We start from the raw sequence: 24639 nt of genomic DNA on the forward strand, positions 1-24639 counted from the left end.
GCTCACTGCAAGCTCCGCCTCCCGGGTTTACGCCATTCTCCTGCCTCAGCCTCCCGAGTAGCTGGGACTACAGGCGCCCGCCACCTCGCCCGGCTAGTTTTTCGTATTTTTTACTAGAGACGGGGTTTCACGGTGTTAGCCAGGATGGTCTCGATCTCCTGACCTCGTGATCCACCCGTCTCGGCCTCCCAAAGTGCTGGGATTACAGACTTGAGCCACCGCGCCCGGCCCACACGGATCTTTATACTATATTAAGTAGAGGAGTGAAGGATGAAATTGATGTTTTAGGAAAAGCACGCTGATAATGTAGGCTAATTTAGAGAACAAAGAATGATACAGTTTGCAGGTAAATCAGGTTGTGAAGTATCAGTATATAGAAGCAGAAAAAATTTCAAGGAAAGAATTAATATAACCTTGCTACTAATGGGATATTCTAGATAAACAGAAAACAAGAAACCAAAATTTGATAGCTACTTTAGGCCAAAAAAGTGGAAGAGAGGGTTTGGCATAAGTTTACTAGCTTATACCAGGTGAACATTTGGAAAAAAGGTAATACAGGCAACTCTGGGAGAAATTGCTTCAACATTGACCTGGCTTTATAGCATATTTATATTCAAAAGATAAAATAATTTTTTTAAAGTCAGAAAATGCCACCATCTCTACTATTTTCTTTACTTTATACTGTGCCAGTCTTATCATCATACTAACAATTTCAGATGGCTGAAGTCACAATATACATTCCAGTTCATGTTGAGTTTCATATTCCTGCTCATTTCCTGCCTTCTCCCTCCATCTCTTCCCCACCTTACTTTATTACGCTTCCTAACACTTCCTGGGTATAGTGTTTCTTTCTCTATGCCAAAGTCCTCCAAAAAGCCATGTCTATGTCTGGCGCTGCTCTCATATTCTAGAAACAGAAATTTCCAGATTGAAATTCCCCACTTCTCTTCTAACCTTTGCCAATCAAAATTCCCATTTCCTTGGGGTACTTCAGCTAGGCATTAGGAAAGCAATTAATAGTTTCTCTTACAATCCCTCTACTAGTGATTGCTTTTTAACTAAAAAACATCTTTTTTTCTCCAGAGAAATGGAGTAATCTCAACAGGAGAAAATCTAAATAGCTTAAAAAATTAAACAATTTGTTCTGGCACGATTGGCCCTGAGTAAAGTTTACTTTTGGTGAGGCAGAGCCTTCAGAATTTATTTGCCTACACCGTTCTTGTTCACTTCTCCCCCATCTCCCATTAAAATATTACTTTTACACTGTCACTAATAGCTAAGTCCTCTCACCAGTGATTCCCAAACCTCTTTAGCTATACCAGGTCTAGCTATTTCCCCACTAATTTTTTTTTTTCCTTATTAAAGTTATCTATCCTATGTTCTCCTTCCTCAGGGCTTTGCTAGCTAAGAGTTAGATAAATTTAACATACCAAGATGTGTTAACTATTTCTTTTATTACTCTTTCCAAGAAAAATACCATGCTGACATTTTCGTGGTTAGAATACACTTATGCAGCCACATTAACTACATGTTGACACCTCCAAATAACTAGCTCACAGTACATACTCAGTAAATATTTACTGGATTGCTGGGCGCGGTGGCTCACGCCTGTAATCCCAGCACTTTGGGAGGCCAAGGCAGGTGGATCACCTGAGGTCAGGAGTTTGAAACCAGCCTGGCCAAGATGATGAAACCCCATCTCTACTAAAAATACAAAAATTAGCTGGGTGTGGTGGCAGGCGCTTGTAATCCCAGCTACTTGGGAGGCTGAGGCGAGATAATCGCTTGAACCCGGGAGGCGGAGGCTGCAGTGAGCCAAGATTGGGCCATTGCACTCTAGCCTGGGTGACAAGAGTGAAATTCCATCTCAAAAAAAGAAAAAAATTTTGCTGGATTAAAAAAGGCAAGAAAAGGGCTGGGTGTGTGACTTACGCCTGTAGTCCCAGCACTTTGAGAGGGCAAGGTGGGTGGATTACAAGGTCAGCAGTTCAAGACCAGCCTGGCCAACATGGTGAAACCCCATCTCTACTAAAAAAAAAAAAAAAAAGATTAGCTGGGTGTGGTGGCGGGCACCTGTAATCCCAGCTGCTTGGGTGGCTGAGGCAGGAGAACTGCTTGAGCCTGGGAGGCGGAGGTTGTAGTGAGCCAAGATCGCACCATTGTACTCCAGCCTGGGCGAAAGAGCAAGACTCAGTCTCAGGAAAAAAAGAAAAGAAAAGAAAAGAAAGAAAACACAAGTAGAGGAAATTTCAAACACCAAAAATACTTTGGGATGATAGAAGGGTAAGAGGGATATATTTTTGAGTATATGAGCTTTTCAGCATTCTTTATATCATAGAAGGTGCCCAGATGGAGACAGCACATTAACCCCTCTAAACATTGGTTTCCTCATCTGTAAAACAGAGGCATTACAATTTTGTGATGGCTTTATTTTTGCACCAATCTCATCCTTTGTACTATTAGTACTTCTGCACTTATGGCTGTGCTCATCGGTTCTCTGCCACCACAACTGTATTTCTTCATTTGCAGAACTCATGGCAAAAGAGCTCATTTTGTCTCAGAAGGTACGCAGACAAAGTCAAGTAGAGTGCTAGTGATAATGAGCAGGGAAGAGGTTAGGTAAATGGCATCAACTTGTGATAGCACAGAAAGTAGAGCCAGAATGAAGGTAAGAGCTATGGAGTGGCAGCACAGTTTAACACTGTCCAGTCGAAATATAATACAAGCCATGAATTTGCGCTCAAATGTAATTTTAAATTTTCTAGTAGCCACATTAATAAAGGTCAAAATAAATAGGTAAAACTAGTGTTGTTTTTTTTTTTTTTTTTGAGATAGGGTCTCACTTTGTCACCCAGGCTGGAGTACAGTGGCACAAACATGGCTCACTGCAGCCTTGAACTTCCAGGCTCAAGTGATCCTCCTGCCTCAACCTCCTGAGTAGCAGGGACTACAGGTGAGCATTATTACACATGGCTAATTTTTAAATTCTTTGTAAAGACAGGGTTTTGCCATGTTGCCCAGGCTGGTCTTGAACTCCTGAGCTCAAGTGATCTGCCTGCCTCAGTCTCCTGAAGTGCTGGGATAAAAGGCATGAACCATCACACCTGGCCAAAATTAATCTTAATAACATATTTTATTTAACCTAGTATATGAAAATTTCAACAATCAATATTTTAAAATTACTGATATTCTTTTTTAACCAAGTCTTTGAAATCCGGTGTATATTTTACATTTACAGAACATCTCAATTCATACTGGCCACATTTCAAGTACTCAATAGCCGCATGTACCTACCGGCTACTATATTCTTCAGTGCAGGTTTGGGTGATATATGGTAATGACCTAACAAAGAATAATAAATGAGTCCAATTTGACTCAATCTGCCTTACACAATTCCATCTGAGAACAAAGAAAGTAGGGTGGAGAGTGGATGGATATGGAAGAGCTGGATAGGAAACAGGGCCAGAAATACATGTAACTCATTACTTAAATTATATATAGTTATATATAAATGGCCAGGTACGGTGGCTAATGCCTATAATCCCAGCACTTTGGGAGGCCAAGGCAGGTGGATCACTTGAAGCCAGGAATTCAAGACAAGCCCAGCCAACACTGGGAAACCCCATCTCTAGTAAAAATACAAAAATTAGGCAGGCATGCTGGCGGGCACCCGTAATCCCAGCTACTCGCGAGGCTGAGGCAGGAGAATTGCTTGAACCTGGGAGGCAGAGGTTGCAGTGAGCAAGATCATGCCACTGCACTCCAGCTTGGGCAACAGAGAACCAGTTTCAAAAAACAAAACAAAATAAAACTACATTTAACTTTTTATTATCCCATTTAGGAAACTAAAATAGATTAAGCATCCTATTACAGTAAATTCAAACTTCCTGCCTGGCTCACAAGACTCTCTTGCCACAATCTACTTAGTCCAATCTCTATTTCTCTAACTATACAACATGCAGATTTACCAAGTATAGTCAAATTAGACTCATACACTGTTCCTTCAATATGCCTTACATATTTCCACCTCTAGCTTGAGCTTAAGATAGTTTCCACCTAGCCCTCAAACAACCTTTCCTATTCTTTACAACAGCATAGATTCTAACTATCCTTCAAAGCCCAATACAAGTCACATGTTCTCCTTTAAGCCTTTTCTACTCCTTACCCACTTCCCATACCCATTTGTACCCAAACTTCTCAAAAGTTTTCTGCCCTTGAGGCTCCACTTCCTTACCTCCCCGACACTCTTCAACTCACCACTCCATTTCCATCTCATCACTGCAGTGACACGGTTTGATGAAGGTCACAATAACCTTCACACTGCCAAGTCATAACGGGAGTATTCTCCAGTATTCAATACCCTTTCTCCTTTCTTCTAACAATCTTCACCTTCTCTGGGCTTCATTCTACCACTCTCTCCTGGCTTTTCTCCTATCTTACTATCAGCTACTTCTTCACTATTTCTCTGTCCTCTACTTCATTCATTTGAGCAGAGGTGATGTTGCACCTAAAGGAGCAATAACTGGTTCTTGGTGCAGGAGGGAGGGTGGCAAAAAAAAAAAAAAAAATCCTAGATAGTATAATGGTTTATAGCCTTCAAAGGGCCACAGTACAAAAAAAAACCCATATAATAGACCCATACAAAATGGCTCAAGCCTGTAATGCCAGCACTTTGGGAGGCCGAGGCGGGCGGATCACGAGGTCAGGAGATGGAGACCATCCTGGCTAACACGGTGAAACCCCGTCTCTACTAAAAATACAAAAAATTAGCTGGGCCTGTTGGCAGATGCCTGTAGTCACAACTACTCGAGAGGCTGAGGCAGGAGAATGGCATGAACCGGGAGAGGGAGCTTGCAGTGAGCTGAGATCCGGCCACTGCACTCCAGCCTGGGCGACAGAGCGAGACTCTGTCTCAAGAAAAACAAAACAAAAACAAAAACAAAAAAACACATACAATATATCTACAGTATTAAAATGTCCTGAAGTGAGCCATTAGGACAAAAGTGTCTATAAAGGCTCCTCAGAATGGCAATAATGAAAAGAAAGTTCAAACACTGCTCCACCTAATCTCTACACGCTGGGAAACTTCAGGGGAGAATCCTGGACCCTCTTCTTTTCTCTCTCTATTATCTTATCAACTTCCACAGATTTAAATACCATTTTTATACTGATGACTTCTAAATTCTTATGTCAAATTTCAGTGTTCTCTGGAACTCATAGTCTGCCATTAGCAAATTCCCTAGGCATTCAACTTCTCTGAATGTTCCCTTCACCTTACTATCTGAGTATCTGGCTCTGTCTTGATGACAATGCAGTTCTCTTAAGTGATAGTTCTGTTCTCTCCCATACTTCTTTTACCAGTGAGCCTCAAAGTGGAATAGGAACCCACTTGTTGAAAGTAAGAGGGAAGGTATAAAATAATTGCCTAGAGAAATGGGAGAGTGAATGGATTAGAGAGCTGCGGTATGATTTTGGGGTGTTACCTTTGAGGTTATTCTCTCCCCACTTCCTCCCTAAACTCCTCAGTTTTAAAACTCAGATAATTCTACCCATTATCTACCCACCTTGTTGCAGTTACCTACTGACCTTCAGGCCAATACCCTTTATTCTTAGCTCCTTTCTCCCACACAAATCCCATAATTTTTGGTAATTTCAATAAGCATGGGGATGTCTCTTCCAATACCCTGCCTCTCTGTTCCTTGACCTCTTCTCCAACGAAAATATTTTATTCTTAAAACACACACACACACCCCCCCAGAAAAACAACCTTTTATTCTACTTTATCTCAGAAACTTATTTCCCATGGTAATACAGTTTCATTATTACCAAAAATTCCTCAGCTCTATCAGGAATCAAGACTTACAATCCATTAATCTCATTACATTTTCCTTCAACACACTTACATCATTTCCTCTTTATGCAGCTTAAATTCTATGGTCCATGATTATAATCACTCTCTATACACACCTTCATACCTTAGATTACTCCCCTCCTCCCCCACCGCACAACCCTGGCCCCACCACTGGCAACATGTAGAGCAACATACCCTAGATTCTTTCGTCAACACACTCATCAGACAAAAATTCAGCTCTGGTTAAATCCTGGCCTCTCATTATTCAGACCTGGACTCGTGCAGCTGAACATGACTGAGAAAACATAACACCATCCTGGCCGGTTTCACTAATCTCAAAGGTAACACCCCAAAATCATACCACAGCTCTCTAATCCCACTCTCCCATTTCTCTAGGCAATTATTTTACACCTTCCCTCTTACTTTCAACAACTCCTCCCTCATCCTCACTCCCAACTGATGACTTTGTTTCCTATTTCATTGAGAAAATAGAAGCACTCAAGAGACTAGCTACAACCACATCCACCCACTTACCTGCACCTACTTGTAATATGTTCTGTCTTTCCTCCTATTACCATGGATGAACTATCTAAGGCTAATTTTTCTATTTGTATAAAGTACTTTCTGCAGCTCCTTTTCTCTAGTTTTCTCTTTTATAAAATGGCTTTGAGGTATAATCTATATCCCATACAACCTACCCACTTAAAATGTACAATTCAATTATTTTTTTGTAGTATATTCACAGGATTATGAAACTATCATCATGATCTAATTTTATTATTGATTGATTGATTGATTGAGACAGAGTCTCACTGTCGCCCAGGCTGGAGTGCAGTGGTGTTATCTCTGCTCACTGCAACCTCTGACTGCTGGGTTCAAGCGATTCTTCTACCTCAGCCTCACAAGTAGCTGGGACTACAGGCATGCGCCACCACACCCGGCTAATTCTTTGTATTTTTAGTAGAGACGGGGTTTCGCCATGTTGCCCAGGCTGGTGTTGAACTCCTGAGCTCAAGTGAACCACCCACCTCAACCACCCAAAGTGCTGGGATTACAGGTGTGAGCCACCGTGCAGTCCCATTTTGGTCCTCCCTAAAAGAAATCCTGTACCCATTAGCAGTCAACCCCCATTTCACCCCATCTCTTCCCCAACCCTAAGCAACCACTAACCTATTTTCTGTCTCTATAAATTTGCCTATTCGAGTTTTTTTTAATTTTCATTTTTTAGAGATAAGGTTCTTGCTCTCTCACCCAGGCTGGAATGCAGTGGTATGGTCATAGCTCATTGCAGTCTCAAACTCCTGGGTTAAAGTGATCACCCCACCTCAGCCTCTCAAGCAGCTGGGACCATAGGCATGCACCACCATCCTGGCTAATGGATGTTTCATATAAATGGAATCATACGCTCTTTTGTGACTTTGCCTCTTTCACTTAAATGTTTTAGGGTTCATCCATGTTATAGCATGTATTCATATTTCATACCTTTTTATGGCTGAATAATATTCCATTGTACAAATTTACATTTGTTTATCTGCTCATCAGTTGATAGACATTTCGGTTGTTTCCATTTTTTGACTACTATGAATAATGCTGCTTTGAACATATATATATATATATTTTTTTTCCCTGAGACAGAGTCTTGCTCTGTTGCCCAGGCTGGACTGCAATGGCACGATCTCAGATCACTGTAACGTCCACCTCCTGGGTTCAAGCGATTCTTCTGCCTCGGCCTCCTGAGTAGCTGGAATTACAGGCACGTGCCACCATGCCTGGCTAATTTTTATGTTCTTAGTAGAGATGGGGTTTTACCACGTTGGCCAGGCTGGTCTCAAACTCTTGACATTGTGATCCACCCGCCTTGGTCTCCCAAAATGCTGGGATTACAGGCGTAAGCCATAGCACCTAGCCCGAATATTTTTATACAAGTTGTATGGACATATGTTTTCACTTCTCTTGGGTAAATACCTAGGAATGATGTTTCATGGTCATACGGTAATTCTCTTTAACTTTTTAAAGAATTGCCAAACTGCTTTTCAAAGTGGCTGTATTATTTTACATTTCTACTGGCTAGGTGTGAGGGTTTCCAGTTTTCTCTTGTTTCCAGTCAGGTTTTCATCCCATACTCCCATCAAGGTTACCAATGACCTTCTTATGGCTAAATAGTCAACTTTTAGTCTTCCTCCTCCTTGAGGTATTAGCAGCATTTGATTCAGCTCATCTCATCTCTCACTCTTCCTTGAAACATTTCTTCATCAGGATTCTAGGAAATCACAGCCTCCTATTTTTCTTCTACCTGGCTGAGCATGTTGGCTCTTTCTCCTTCCCCATCTTCTAATCACTGGCATATCTTGGACTCAGTCTACTGACCTTTTCTCTTCTATCTACTACATTCCTTCCCTTAATGATTTCACCCAATCTAACTACTGTTTATGTATGTTGTCTGTAAATACATATTTACAGGCTAGACTTGTACTCTCTAATACAGTAGCCAGTAGCAATATGTGGCTATTAAATTTAATTTACATTATATAAAATTAAAAATTCAGTTCCTTGGTCACATTACACACACACACACACACACACACACACACATACACACACACACACAATTTTGAGATACCCTGTTGCCCAGGGTAGAGTGCAGTGTTGTGATCTTGGCTCACTGCAGCCTCTGAATCCCGGACTCAAGCAATCCTCCCACCTCAGCTTTCCAAGTAGCTGGGACTACAGGTGCACACCATCACGTCTGGCTAATTTTTGAATTTTTAACTGGAGATGGGGTCTCACCATGTTGCCCAGGCTGGCCTCAAACTCCTGGGGTCAAGACAGGAGCTACATTTTAAGAGCCTGAGGGCCACATGTGGCTAGTGGCTACTAAACTGGACAGTACAGATACAGAACATTTCTATCATTACAGAAATTTTAATTGTATAGTGCTGATCCAGACCTCTCCTCTGAACTCAAGATATATATCTATCTATCTCAATAATTGCTTTCCTGATGGCTCCTTTTTTTGTTTGTTTGTTTGTTTTTGAGACAGAGTCTCACTCTGTCGCTCAGGCTGGAGTGCACTGGCGCAATCTCTGCTCACTGCAACCTCCGCCGCCTGGGTTCACGCCAGTCTCCTGCCTCAGCCTCCTCAGTAGTTAGGACTACAGGCGCGAGCCACCACACCCGGCTAATTTTTTGTATTTTTTAGTGGAGACGGGGTTTCACCGTGTTAGCCAGGATGGTCTCAATCTCCTAACCTCGTGATCCGCCTGCCTCGGTCTCCCAAAGTGCTGGGATTACAGGCGCGAGCCCCTGTGCCTGGCCTGATTGCTCTGTTTTGATGTAAATAAACATCTAAAAACAAAACTCCTGTAATTTCTCCCTAAAAACCTTGCCCCTTCCATTTTTTCCTATTTCAGTTTTCCTATTTCCATCCTTCTACTTGTTCAAACCAAAAACGATGAGATAACCCTTGACTCCACTTTCATTCTACATCCAACTTATTACCAAATTCTGTCAACTCTCTATCCAGAATCTAACCGCTTCTTACAAATTTCACTTATTTTACCTTGGTTAAAGCCACCATCTGTTGCTAGTTGTAATAACTTCCTAAATGGTTTTCCCGCTTGTCCTTACCCCCCAAGGTCTATTGTCAACATAACTGCTAGAGAATTCTTATTAAGTCCAAAGTTAGATCATGTCAGTCCTCTGTTCAAAATCCTCCAACAGCTTCCCAGCTTACTTATGGCAAAAACCAAAATTGTTGTTACATCCTTAGGGCCCCATATGATCTGACTGTGTCAACTCTCTGATCTCATCTCCTACAACTCCCCTTTGTGTACTCCTTGGCAGTCATATTGGCTATTCCTCAAAATCACCCAGTATATTTCAGCCTTCCCCATAAAATGTAACTTAGGAATCACTAACTTTAAGAATCATTTATCAAGCAGCGTCCCGTGGGAAAAAAAATAAAAACTTAAAATAATAATAAAAATTAAAAGAATCACTAAGCTAGCCTAAAAGAGGGATTTTCTTTTTAAGTCAATTTGCAGACATCTAGATATTCAGAGTAATCTACCCTTAACTATGAGGTCCCTAGCCAGTGAATGGAGATTAAATGATACGAATTATATTTTCTAAAAAGGGCCTTCCTGCTGGGTGCAGTGGCTCATGCCTGTAATCCCAGCACTTTGAGAGGCCAAGGCGGGAGGATCGCTTAAGCCCAGGAGTTCAAGACAAGCCTGGGCAACACAGTGAAATCTCATCTCTACAAAAATAAAACTTGACCAGGCACGGTCGCTCACGCCTGCGATCCCAGCACTTTGGGAGGCCGAGGTGGGCGGATCACCTGAGCTCGGGAGTTCAAGATCAGCCTGATCAACATGGAGAAACCCTGTCTCTACTAAAAACACAAAATTAGCCAGGTATGGTGGCACATGCCTGTAATCCCAGCTACTCGGGAGGCTGAGGCAGGAGAATCACTTGAACCCAGGAGGTGGAGGCTGCAGTGAGCCGAGATCATGCCATTGCACTCCAGCCTGGGCAACAAGAGTGAAACTCTGTCTCAAAAAAAAAAAAAAACCAAAAATCCAAAAATTAGCTGGGTGTGGCAGCATGTGCGTGTAATCCCAGTTACTAGGGAGGCTGAGGTGGGAGGATCACCTGAGCCTAGGGAGGTCGAGATTGCAGCAAGTCATGATCACGCCACTGTACTCCAGCCTGGGCGACAGAGTAAGACTCTGTCTCAAAAGAAAAAAAATAAAAAAAGAGTCTTCTAAAATTTGCAGTCTCAGTTATATCACTAAGTCTGTATCTCACAAAAAAATGAGTTAACTAGTTGTCTGGAAGGGTAGGGACAAATTAACCAGCTGACAAGATGTTTCCTTTTTTTTTTTGAAAGGAGTCTCGCTCTGTCGCCCAGGCTAGAGTGCAGTGGTGCAATCTTGGCTCACTGCAAGCTACGCCTCCCGGGTTCACACCATTCTCCTGCCTCAGCCTCCCAAGTAGCTGAGACATCAGGTGCCCCCCACCACGCCTGGCTAATTTTTTGTATTTTTTAGTAAAGACGGGGTTTCACTGTGTTAGCCAGGATGGTCTCAATCTCCTGACTTCATGATCTGCCCATTTTGGCCTCCCAAAGTTCTGGGATTACAGGCGTGAGCTACCGTGCCCGGCCCCAGGTGACAAGATTTTAAAAAAATAAAATTTGTTTTTGTTTTTGAGACGGCTTCTCACTCCATCACCCTGGCTGGAATGCAGTGGCATGATCTCAGCTCACTGCAACCTCTACTTCTTGAGTTTAAGCAATTCTCCCACCTCACCCTCCCGAATAGTTAGGACTTAGAGGTGCATGACACCACACCCAGCTAATTTTTGTAATTTTAGTAGACACAGGGTTTCACCATGTTGGCCAGGCTGGTCTCAAACTATTGACCTCAAGTGATCCACCCGCCTTGGCCTCCCAAAGTGCTGGGATTACAGGCATAAGCCACCACACCTGGCCTTAATAAAAATTTAATTACTGAAAAAACTGTAAGAATATGGATTAAGATTTCCTATTTGGTAATAGTATAAATACATAAATTCTTATTTGCCAGATTATAAAAGGCCACAATGTGATGTACAACTGCCTGCTCTCTAAACAAGTTCAACTCAATGTAGCCAGTCTACAAACTATATTACTGGTCTGTTTTGAAATAAGCAGCTTAGAGAAGAATGCAATTCAATACATTACTTCCTTCAACAAGAAAATTTTCCTATAAAAAATTTCAGTTGAAATGAACAGTGTGCTTACTAATGTAAATATTTTACATCCTAGGAGAAGATTCTATCTCACTGCAGACCGATAACTAACATTTCATAGACCGGCATAGGTCCATGAATCACACTTTCAGTAGCACTGCTCGAAATCACCTCCTTTGTCTTTAATTCAAGTCTACCGAATATTTTTGAACACTTTCTACATGCAATGTCAGCGATTCTGTGCCATCTCCCATTCTACAATTTATTGGGATTAAGATGTATCTTGTTTTCTAGACGTTACCTAAATTCCTTATGTGTATTACAGAATTTCAATGCTGGTCAGAAAGAAGACTATACCATCTAAGAACAGTAACATACTGATAAAAATTTTTAATTAGCAGATTCAAAACTGTAATTTTAAAATAGATTATATAATAGCACTTCAGAAAGGTGAGACTGGGTAATAAAACAGCTTTGAAAACATTTGTTTTGAAAGAGATATAAAATCCACTTTTCAACACTAACCTAAATATTCCATCAGCTGCTCAGCAGTTATGATTTCCATCATCGGTGGAAGTTTCACCTGAAAAACAAAATATTATTTCATAATAAAATTAAATGTTTTAGGTGACTAAAGTGTTTCTTGCAGTCAGAAACACAAATACTTATGTCTATATTATGGATCAACTATACTTATACATTAACATTCACATATATTAGACTCTTTATAGCCAGTCTTTTTTTTTTTTTTTTGAGACAGAGTCTCTCTCTGTTGCCCAGGCTGGAGTGCAGTGGCGCAATCTTGGCTTACTGCAAGCTCCGCCTCTCAGGTTCACGCCATTCTCCCGCCTCAGCCTCCTGAGTAGCTGGGACTACAGGCGCCCACCACCACACCCGGCTAAGTTTTTTGTACTTTTAGTAGAGACAGGGCTCTATGTGTTAGCCAGGATGGTCTCGATCTCCTGACCTTGTGATCCACCCGCCTCAGCCTCCCAAAGTGCTGGGATTAGAGGCATGAGCCACCATGCCTGGCCCATAACCAGTTACTGTATTAGTCTATTTATTAGATTGATACAAAAGTAATTGTGGTTTTTGATATTAAAAGTAATGCAAAGCTTAAAAACAGGCAAAATTTATATTGTTTAGAGCTGCACACATAGGAGATAAAACTATTAAGAAGTAAAGAAATGGGCTGGGCACAGTGGCTCATGCCTCTAATCCCAACACTTTCAGAGGCAAAGGTGGGCAGATCACTTGAGGTCAGTAGTTCGAGGCCAGCCTGGCCAACACGGTGAAACCTCTGGCCTGGGCAATGGAATAAAAAATAAAGAAAAGGAAAGAAATGGGCTGGGTATAGTAGCTCATGCCTGTAATCCCAGCACTTTGGGAAGCTGAGGCAGGTAGATCACTTGAGGTTGGGAGTTCGAGACCAGCCCAGCCAACATGGTGAAATCCTCTCTCTACTAAAACTACAAAAATTAGCTGGCATGGTGGCGCATGCTTATAATCCCAGCTACTTGGGAGGCTGAGGCAGGAGAATCGCTTGGACCCAGGAGGTGGAGGTTGCAGTGAGCCAAGATTGTGCCATTGCACTCCAGCCTGGGTGACAACAGTGAAATTCCATCTCAATAAAATATAAATTAGTAAGTAAAGAAACGGATGCTATAAAAAAATCAAGATTATGGTTATCTCTAGAGGTAATGGAAGGAGTTATAGTTGGAAAGGGGCTTTTAAGGGGATTCTGACGTGCTGACAATGCTCTATTCTTTGACCTTCTTGACCTGCAATGGTAGTTCCACTGACGTTTGCTTTATAATAATTTATTAAACTGGACATCTATTTTGTGTATTTTTCTATGTGTCACATTTCACAATAAAAAGTTTAAAAGTAAATAGATACATTATAGTGATATTTAAACTAAAACCCCCAGAAAATCCATTAAAATTAATTCAGCTGAAACAACACATTAGTCTAAATTAATTTTTCAAATGCGTTGTCAAATGAATGACATAGATATTACAGTCAATGACTGCAAATACCTTAACTGACGATCACGAGCACACTGCAGGGTATATTTACAGACTAGGAGAAAAAATAAATACTGTAGGATGGACACTCAAAGTAATTACTGTATCAATGATAGAAGAAAGTAACATTGTTAAAAATTCTTCAGCAATTATTTTGTGTTCAATTAAGGAAATCCTTTAAATCAGCGATTCTTCCAACAATTCCCCCAAATGTTGAAAAAGATCCTCTAGGTGTTTATGTTATCAAACGTAATAATGCCACAATTTTGTTTTAATCAACAAGTAAAATAAGTTTTTTAAAAGACCCCTATAAAACAGAATGGTCTGAAGCCCTCTGTAAGCATACATGACAGTCAATAGTTACATTTAGTCATCTAGTAGATTTATTATTCAGTAAAAACCAAGAGATATCTTTGAGGTTTGATCATTTCATTCTAAATTATTTTTATTGTCTGTGAGTTTTTTTTTTTTTTTTTGAGACAGAGTCTCGCTCTGTCACCCAGGCTGGGGTGCAGTGGCGCGATCTCAACTCACTGCAAGTTCCGCCTCCCAGGTTTACGCCATTCTCCTGCCTCAGCCTCCCGAGTAGCTGGGACTACAGGCGCCCGCCACCTCACCCGGCAGGGTTTTTTTGTATTTGTTAGTAGAGACGGGGTTTCACCGTGTTAGGCAGGATGGTCTCGATCTCCTGACCTTGTGATCCGCCCGTCTCGGCCTCCCAAAGTGCTGGGATTACAGGCTGGAGCCACTGCGCCTGGCTGTCTGTGACATTTTTAAATAATTGCAGGTCAGGCCCGGTGGCTCACACCTGTAATCCAGGAGGCTGAGGTGGGCAGATCACTTGATGTCAGGAGTACGAGACCAGCCTGGCCAACTTGGTGAAACACCGACTCTACTAAAAAAACACAAAAATTGGCCAGGTGTGGTGGCGCACACCTGTAGTCCCAGTTACTTGGGAGACTGAGGCAGGAGAATTGCTTGAACCCAGGAGGCAGAGACTGCAGTGAGCTGAGATCACGCCACTGCACTCCAGCCTGGGTGACACAGTGAGACCCTGTTTCAATTAAAAAAAAAAAAAATTCAATAGACTATTTTTTAAAAGCAGTTTTAGGGTTTACAGAAAAACTGGGCAGAAAGTACACAGAGTTCCCATAAATGACATATTTTTAAACTGAAACTCTGGCAAATTACTGTTGACTGTTTGTTTTTCTAAATAAACTTTCTTTTGGAACACAGTCCCTCTCATTTGTTAATGTACCGTATTTGGCTGCTTTTCCACTACAATGCAGATGAATCTGTGCAGCAGAGACTGTAGGGTATGCAAAGCCTAAAATATTAGTATTTATATCTGATCCTTTACAGAAAAAGTTTGCTGATCTCTGCATTAGATGATTTTTTTTAGAAGCAAGTACACAAATATTTCAACTCACTTATTTACAAGCAGTCAGCAGTATATTCATTTCCTGAATTGTAGCCAGTAAACTACTTCAGATGTTTATTAAAACTAAAAAGTGCCTACTTCACACTAATACTATGGAGCCATCCACAGATCTTAATTATTATTTTTTTTAACCATTTAAGATCCTCCCAAAAGCTTGTTTCTTTTTTTTTTTTTTTTTTTTTTTGCTTTCCTTCACCAGCATCACCTCAAAAGCAAGTGCCAAGGGTTTTGTTAATAACCTAATAAGGATTGTACTCCTTTGTCTTTTTAGATTTTTTCAAAGGAGAAACAGGTTATGAGATAGCTGGCTAAGAATATAGAATTAACAGTTGTGGCAGTCTGTCTGAATCTCTAAATTTTAAGTTTTATGATGAAAAAAATAACTGGCTGGGTGCGATGTCTCACGTCTGTAGTCCCAGCACTTTGGGAGGCTGAAGTGGAAGGATCACTTGAGCCCAGGAGTTTGAGACCAGACTAAGTAATATAGGCAAACCCTGTCCCTACAGAAAAAACCCCAACACAAACAACAAAACTTAGCCAGGTGTGCTGTTGCATGCCTGTAGTTCCAGCTATTTGGGAGGCTGAGGTGGGAGCATCACTTGAGTCCAGGAATTCTGAAGCTGCAGTGAGCCACTATCATGCCACTGCACTCCAGCCTGGGCAACACAGAGAGACCCTATCAAAAAAAAAAAAAAAAAAGAAAAGAAAGAAAAAAATGACAAATCAAGTATGACCTCTTTTAGTAATTATCTACAACATATTGTTTATAATAAATGAGTACTTTAACATATACAAAGGTACTTGGAAGACACTTTAAGTAGTTTAAATATTCTTCCTAAAATTTGAGCAAAGTATCTCAACATATATTTAAAAATAGCTCCCAATTAATAGAGGCCAAAAAAATTATTATTATCTCGGAAAACGTCCTACCCTATAAATACTACTGAATTAACTGGATTTCCTGAGGAAATTATTATTATTATTTTTAAGACATGTTCTCACTGTCCTCCAGGCTGGATCGCAGTGGCAGGATCACGGAATACTGCAGCCTTGACCTCCCAGGTTAAAGCAATCCTCCTGCCGGGCGCGGTGGCTCAAGCCTGTAATCCCAGCACTTTGGGAGGCCGAGACGGGCGGATCACGAGGTCAGGAGATCGAGACCATCCTGGCTAACATGGTGAAACCCCGTCTCTACTAAAAATACAAAAAAAAAAAAACTAGCCGGGCGAGGTGGCGGGCGCCTGTAGTCCCAGCTACTCCGGAGGCTGAGGCAGGAGAATGGCGTAAACCCGGGAGGCGGAGCTTGCAGTGAGCTGAGATCCGGCCACTGTACTCCAGCCTGGGCGACAGAGCTGGACTCCGTCTCAAAAAAAAAAAAAAAAAAAGCAATCCTCCTACCTGAGCCTCCCAAGTAGCTGGAACTATGGGCATGCACCACCACACCTGACTAATTTTTTTTTGGGGGGGATGGAGTCTTGCTCTGTCGCCCAGGCTGGAGTGCAGTGGCCAGATCTCAGCTCACTGCAAGTTCCACCTCCCGGGTTTACACCATTCTCCTGCCTCAGCCTCCTGAGTAGCTGGGACTACAGGCGCCCGCCACCTCGCCCGGCTAGTTTTTTGTATTTTTTAGTAGAGACAGGGTTTCACTGTGTTAGCCAGGATGGTCTCGATCTCCTGACCTCGTGATCTGCCCATCTCGGCCTCCCAAAGTGCTGGGATTACAGGCTTGAGCCACCGCACCCGGCCCTGGCTAATTTTTGTATTTTTTGTAGAGGTGGGGTTTTACTACATTGCCCAACCTGGTCTTGAACTCCTGGCCCCAAGCAATCCTCCCACGTCAGCCTCCCAAATTGCTGGGATTACAGGTGTGAACTACCGCACTCGGCCCTGGCAAATTATTAATATAAGCACAAGAATATTTAAATTAATAAAAGAAAAAAGCTACTCAGACTCCAAATGTTCCACTATAATGTAAAACCTCAAAAATCTAGCCCAATTATTCTATTGTCCAGGCTGGAGAGCAGTGGCAAAATCATGGCTCATTGTAGCCTCGACCTCCCCGGGCTCAGGTGATCCTCCCACCTCCACCTCCCAAGTAGCTGGGACCACAGGCGTGCGCCACCATGCTTGGCTACTTTTTTGTATTTTTTGTAGAGATGGGGTTTTGACATGTTGACCAAACTCCTGGACTCAAGCAGGAGCCCAAACTCCTGCTTAAATTTGCCTACCTCAACCTCCTAAAGTGCTAGGATTACAGGTGTAAGTCCCCGTGCCTGGCCCATTCTGTAATTCTTAATCATCTAAAGAGGAAAGTAAATTTGGGAATAGACTCAAGCAAGACCAAAAATAGTAACAACAAAACCTTCTGTTTAAACTGTAAGTGAAATCTTAAACAGGAATGTGAAACATCCTAAGAGTGATATGCCAAGGTTTTGGCACCTGTGATTTTGATAACCCAAAGAAAAAGATAAATGCAGGGGACTCAGCAATAACTCAGAAATAAGAAGCACTTTATATAGGTGATGGCAAGTACAAAAATTACTACTAGCCAAATAATGTTTTTAAATGCTTAACAATTAGAATACCAATATAATAAGTATTCAAGAAACACACGCTTTGAGTTCCAACACCTCTTCAAAGTTGAGAAGATACTTGAGAAAATATAAAATTGAGTTATTTGCCAGTCTCTGCTCTTTAGAAAAGAGAAGTCAGGGGTTGGGCAGAGTGGCTCACTCCTGTAATCCCAGCACTTTGGGAGGCCGAGGTGGGCGGATCACCTGAGGTTAGGAGTTCAAGACGCCCGGCTAACATGGTGAAATCCCATCTCTACTAAAAATACAAAGAATTAGCCAGGCGTGGTGGCAGGTGCCTGTAATCCCAGCTACTCAGGAGGCTGAGGGAGGACAATCACTTGGGCCCCAGAGGCAGAGGCTGCAGTGAGCCAAGACCATGCCACTGCACTCCAGCCTGGGTGACAAAGCAAGAATCTGACTCAAACAAACAAACAAAAAAAACAAAAACAAAAAAAAAAGAGAGAGAGAGAAAATTACATATATTGAACATCTACTAATTGTCATTCAATTTTATGTTACCTGAATCCCCAGCAATCCTATGAAGCAGGCATTATTAATCCCATTCAAAGAATAAACTAAGGCTTTAAAACGTTAATTTATCCAAAGTAAGTAGAAGTACTGTGATGAGAAGTGAGATCAGACACCAAAGCCAATTGCCTTTTCCATTATACCAATACTCACAGGCTTTTTTAACAACAGCAGAAGACTTTCCACTCAATGAAATCTTATACAAAACATCATCTGAAACATATTTTAAATCAATAATTGATAGAACTTTGTGACCAGGGAAAAGTGGAGCATGATGGGGAAAGAATAATCAAAGTTGACTCTAAGGCTCAGGAAACTCTAAAAATCAAGATCCATACAATTGATAGCAATGGAAATTTGGCAAGTGAAGATAAGTTTGTAGAAGAAAATGATGTCTGCTTTGGAACTGTGACATTTTTAGTTTGACATTCAAACAGGGAGTTGAGTTTGGAACAAAGAAGATAACATTTTTATATTGCAGTTTATTTTTGTATTACTTACGTATGGCAAAATGGACCCACTAAATAATAGTCAAATTTCCCTAATATGAAATATGCAGTGTTTACATACATGTGTGTGTATATATGTAGCATTTATATATTCAGCATGAATATATAGTATTCGTGATTTTTTAGTTGAAATTGTAAAGAAATTATTCTTTAGAAAATATTAGAAGTAAATGGGAATCAAAGAGAAGCTTTACCCACTTTTTTCAAAATAAGGACTCAAAAACTTAAGGATTCTTTCAGCATGCCTTTAATTCTGGCTCCAGCAAATAAAAATGCATGTATTATAAGCTATTACACATCATGCTTTACATTTTAATTTCTTGTATGTACTATTCATTTACTACTAATAATATAATACTATACTTAAAAATACTAAAATTCAGACTTTTTAGTAAATCTAATTGGCTTTCTACTTGCTATCAGTATTTCTTTCTTTTTTTTTTTCTTTTTTGAGATGGAGTCTTGCTCTGTCACCCAGGCTGGAGTGCAGTGACACAATCTCGGTTCACTGCAAACTCCGTCTCCTGGGTTTAAGCAATTCTCTACCTCAGCCTCCCAAGTAGCTGGGATTATAGGCACCCGCCAGCACGCACGGCTAAGTTTTGCATTTTTAGTAGAGACAGGGTTTCATCATCTTCACCAGGCTGGTCTTGAACTCCTCACCTTGTGATCCACCCACCTTGGCCTCCTAAAGTGCTGGGATTACAGGCATAAGCCACCGTGCTCCACTGCCATCAGTATTTCAAAACAGGAAAATTTTATGAGACAACCCACAAGTTAAAAAGGCTTTGAAACTCTGAAACACTTTTGTCAGTTTCTATCATAATTTAGACCCTATCCTCAGAGTAAGACCAAGGCCTATTTAAAACTGTCAGAAACTGCAGATATATTCACACATATTAAATTTGCAGGAATGTCTTATTTTATAAGCACTTCAAAGTGTTTTAGAGCAATAAAGAATGTTGTTGCAGTGAGATTTACTAATAAAAGATTTACTAGTAGGCTGGGTGCAGTGGCTCACGCCTGTAATCCCAGCACTTTGGGAGGCCAAGGTGGGCTGACTGCCTGAAGTCAGGAGTTCGAGACCAACCTGGCCAACACTGTAAAACCCTGTCTCTACTAAAAATACAAAACAATTAGCTGGGTGTGGTGGCAGGTGTCTGTAATCCCGGGTACTTGGGACACTGAGGCAGGAGAGTAGCTTGAACCCAGGAGGCGGGGGTTGCAGTGAGCTGAGACTGCACCATTGCACTCCACCCTGGGCAATAAGAACTAAACTGTCTGAAAAAACAAATATAAAGATTTACTAGTAAAAGAAGGCATCTTCCATCCAGAATTCACCACTTATATTTAAGAAGCTCAGCAAGCTTACTATGCTGAAAAATCTCCCCTCCAAAAAATTAATAATAAAACTTGTACATTAATTGCTTGAAAGATGGATGAGAACAGGGTAAGGTAAGAGACCAGTTTGAAGGCTACTAAGGTAGTCCAGGTGAGAGATGAAGGCCTGAACTAGGGTAGTGGCAGTAGAAAAAGAAGTTACTAATTACTGAAAAACATCCAAGAATATATTTAGTAAATCAGAATGGGAAAGGCAAGTTTATTCACCATAGTACCCCAAAGAGACTCTGAAATTAGAAGTGTCAGACACTTCAGAAGACATAAGATAAAGCACAGAGAGCTAAAAACAGGAGTCTGTATAAAGAGCAACCAGTACCAGATTGCAGAATTTGATCTAAGAAATCATGAAGTCTATTTTTGCTTCTCTGACTTTATCATTGGCTCTCCCACCCTGTTGTGCCCCAGACCTACTGTCCACCAGACTTATTGCTATCTTGAACTTTATCTTCCCAATCAAACATCCTGAATGAGAGCTCTGGTTCTAGAGTAGGTGATAATCTTACCTTGGGCTAGTTATCTAAACTTTACGTACTTCAATTTTCTTTTTTTTGAGAACGGAGTTTCGCTCTTGTTGCCCAGACTGGAGTGCAATGGCACGATCTAGGCTCACTGCAAACTCCGCCTCCCAGGTTAAAGTGATTCTCCTGCCTCAGTCTCCTGAGTAGCTGGGATTACAGGTATGTGCCACCACGCCCGGCTAATTTTGTATTTTTAGTAGAGATGGGGTTTGTCCATGTTGGTCAGGCTGGTCTCAAACTCCTGACCTCAAGTGATCTGCCCACCTCGGCCTCCCAAAGTGCTGGGATTACAGGCATGAGTTACAGCGCCTGGCCTCAATTTTCTATATACATAAAGCAAGAAAAATAGTCTACATAAGGATTTCATGATGTGGTTGAGAAAATTAAAAGAGAAAACACATACAATACATGTAAAATAATGCACAGTATCTGGACACAAAAATAATTGAGTACTTACTATTATTATTCAAAGTCCCTATGATTGTTAGTACCACCTGTGCCCAAATGTCCTTCACCTGGGACTCAACAGATAAGGTTGGATAGGGAGTGAGAAGGTTTTTCACTAAAAGACTACTCATATCAAGGGGAGAAGAAGAAATGAACACATCTATCACTATTAGAGGGCAACTCCTACTGGCAGTATTTATTCTCTCCTCAGCCCTTGTCTACCATATCTTACAAATCCAGAGTTACACCACCAATTCTTGGAAGAGACTGGGAATGAAAGCCTCAGAAATGTTCTTAAGTCTTTTGTGTAAACAAAACCCCACAATTGTGTGAAGTTTTAATCTCTTTTTACAGGATCTATATTTAAAAACAAGGTGGGCAGAGGCTAAGATGAAACCTTTGGCTCACCATCTGTTTTTCATTTTTATAAGTAATAAACACACTTGGAAAACCTCAAAAGAGCTCTGTGCTTACTTCAGGAAAAGAAAATTTGTGTGATTACAATGTTCCTGCAAGTCAGGGGAAAAAGCATAAAACCTAGATGGAAGTTAGAAGTGTCTGTGAAAGGATATGAGGTAAAAAAGTCATCAAGGAGGGAGGGAGAACTAGAGAAAAAACTCACCCCTGGCAAAAAGCTCACCTTCATGGTGCCTCACTTTGCAGGTGATAATGAGACAAAAGAATATGTCCATTTGAACTTTTGAATTTTCTGTTAATAGCCTTTTGTTCATTTTGCCATTGTGCTGCTCATCTTTTTCGAATTTATAAGGGCTCTCTGTAAATTAAGAAATTAGGGTTGGCCATGGTGCCTCACGCCTGTAATCCCAGCACTCTGGGAGGCTGAGCCAGGATTACTTGAGGCCAGGAGTTCAAGGCCAGACTAGACAACGTGGTCACACACATCTCTACAGAAAAAATAAAAAAGAAATTGAGGCCGGGCGCGGTGGCTCAAGCCTGTAATCCCAGCACTTTGGGAGGCCGAGACGGGCGGATCACGAGGTCAGGAGATCGAGACCATCCTGGCTAACACGGTGAAACCCCGTCTCTACTAAAAAATACAAAAAAGAAAAAAACTAGCCGGGCGAGGTGGCGGGCGCCTGTAGTCCCAGCTACTTGGGAGGCTGAGGCAGGAGAATGGCATAAACCCGGGAGGAGGAGCTTGCAGTGAGCTGAGATCCGGCCACTGCACTCCAGCCTGGGCTACAGAGCGAGACTCCGTCTCAAAAAAAAAAAAGAAATTGGTTGGGCACAGTGGCTCACGCCTGTAATCTTAATACTTTGGAAGGCTGAGGCGGGCAGATCACTTGAGGTCGGGAGTTCGAGAGCAGCCTGGCCAAGATGGTGAAACCCTGTCTCTATTAAAAATACAAAAAAGAGCTGGAAATCACATGAACCCAGGAGGCAGAGGTTGCAGCGAGCCAAGATCGTGCCACTGCACTCCAGCCTAGGCGACTGAATGAGACTCCGTCAAAAAAAAAAAAAAAATTAGGTGGGCATATTAGCACACACCTGTGGTCCCAGCTGCTCAGGATGCTGAGGTAGGAGGATTGCTTGAGCTCAGGAGGTCGCGGCTATAGGGAGCCATGATTGCACCACCACGCTCCAGCCTGGGTGACAAAATGACAGTCTATCTCAAAAAAAAGAAAAAGAAAAAGAAAAAAAAAAAAAGGAAATTAGCCCTTAGATAATCCAGCAAATAGTTCCCTTAGTTTAGTGTGTTTTGATTTAGTTTGTGTCTGTTCTTTTTTTTAAGCTTTTTTATATTTTACAGAATCAAATATATGAATCCTTATTTTACAGTTTATAGGTTTGATGTTTGGAGAAACCAACTTTATATTAAAAATCCTTCTTCAGGACCCCAGCATCCCTCCCATGACTTGGAATAGGAGATAATCTCAGCTTATACTAAGCAAAGAAAAAAATTGGGAAAAGAATTCCCTACCAAAAACAGTTAAGGAGAAGAGATGTGTTTCCAGCATCTTAAATTAGTGCATTCATTTTTCTACTAAAATGCTATACAATGATCAGATATTGCAATACTCTATCTTCTCTATCACAACGTATAATACAGGTTATATGTAAGTTTTTTTGTATATATATTGGCCTCAGAACCTATAACATTCTAAAAGAAAAAAAAAAGTATAGCCAAGTAGGGATTCCCTCTATTATTAAAAAAATACCTTTGTAAGCACTAAAATATATATGTTATTTACCTCTAGCTTAACTTCATAAACACCTAATTACATGGGTTACAACCCTCAAATATACCTATAAAAAGCATTTTTTTTACAGCTAAAATAAGATTTTAAAAAACTATTAAAAATCACACATAGTCAAAAAGAAGCAAAATAAAAATGTGTTCTAAGTGATACATTTTGATAAGTTTATCTGGTATAATTTGTAACTTGAGCCTAGGAGTTTGAGACTAGCTGGGGCAATATCGTGAGACCCCATCTCTACAAAAAAACAATAAAAAGGAAAAATACAGAGGTAGATGAAACTATCTATTGAAAATGAGAGGTAAACAGAATTACGAATTTGAGCTTGAATTAAATGTAATAGATTTCTTTTTTGATTTGTTAGATTATCACAGCTCAACTATTTAATAGATTTTCTTTTTTTATAATTAGAAACATTTTTTTTTTCTTTTATAGAGATGGGGTCTCATTATGTTGACCAGACTGGGCTCAACTGATCCTCTGGCTTTGGCCTTCCAAAGTGCTAGGATTACAGGCGTGAGCCACAGTGCCCAGTCAACTATTTAATAGATTATGAATGATCACCTACTCTCTATCAGTTCTGAACCAATACTTTCAACTCAGTCCTTACCCTGTTTGATCACTTTTACTGTCACTTCTCATCCAGAACTACTACACTTATTCCTTTGCTCAAATCCTTCCAGTTTGTTCAGTCTATAGATTTTCTAAAAATTTCATCCTCTCCCAAAAGAGATGATCAGCTGTTTTCCCTTTCAATTCTCTAATTCTCTCCCCCTACACCCCAGGTATCAGTTCTTGAAAGAAAAGCCCAAGTCTTGATAACTCTAACCAGTCATTCTTCTTGCTCCTATTTCCAGACATAAGTGAACTAGGGAAAGACCAAAAACAAAGCAAAACTGATAATCTAATCGTTGTTAAAGGATACCTCAATTTATCCATGCTACTAATTGGCAGTCTTTCTGTTTGTGCCTCAAATTCCTAAGCATAATCTCCACTGAGATTCTTCTTTAAAATGCAATATACTTTTCTCACAAAATTCACCCCGTCAAATGCTTTACAATCTTAATTATTAATGAGTTCAATAGTTACTGCTTATGAGTTCGATGATTATTTTGCCAAATTGAAAAATATAAGGCTTCAGTTTTCATCTACCTCTCTTTTTTTTCCTTATTATTATTTTTTTACAGACATGGGGGTCTCACTACATTTACATTGCCCCAGCTGGTCTCAAACTCCTGGGCTCAAGCGATCCTCCTGTCTTAGCCTCCCGCAATGCTGGGATTACAGGCATGAGCCACCACACGTGGCCAACCTCTCTATCTTAACGTGACCTTGTCTCTGTATTTTTCTTGTTCCATTCCTCCCAATACTTCAGAAAATACGGTTGTCGTT

At 40.9% G+C, this 24639-nt stretch overlaps 1 protein-coding gene across 2 annotated transcripts in view; it reads right to left on the reverse strand.

The window, feature by feature from the left end:
• The window catches only part of MINDY2 (MINDY lysine 48 deubiquitinase 2), an 87166-nt gene that overhangs the window by 57214 nt on the left and 5313 nt on the right, over positions 1 to 24639 (reverse strand). For both annotated transcript variants that reach the window (XM_023228596.1, XM_023228597.2), the window contains exon 2: positions 12110 to 12167. In XM_023228596.1, the coding sequence (XP_023084364.1) occupies positions 12110 to 12167 (58 nt within the window). The remainder of the gene's footprint in view (positions 1 to 12109; positions 12168 to 24639) is intronic.

Source organism: Piliocolobus tephrosceles, chromosome 6 (assembly GCF_002776525.5).
Source record: "Piliocolobus tephrosceles isolate RC106 chromosome 6, ASM277652v3, whole genome shotgun sequence".
In the NCBI taxonomy this organism is placed as follows: Eukaryota; Metazoa; Chordata; class Mammalia; order Primates; family Cercopithecidae; genus Piliocolobus; species Piliocolobus tephrosceles.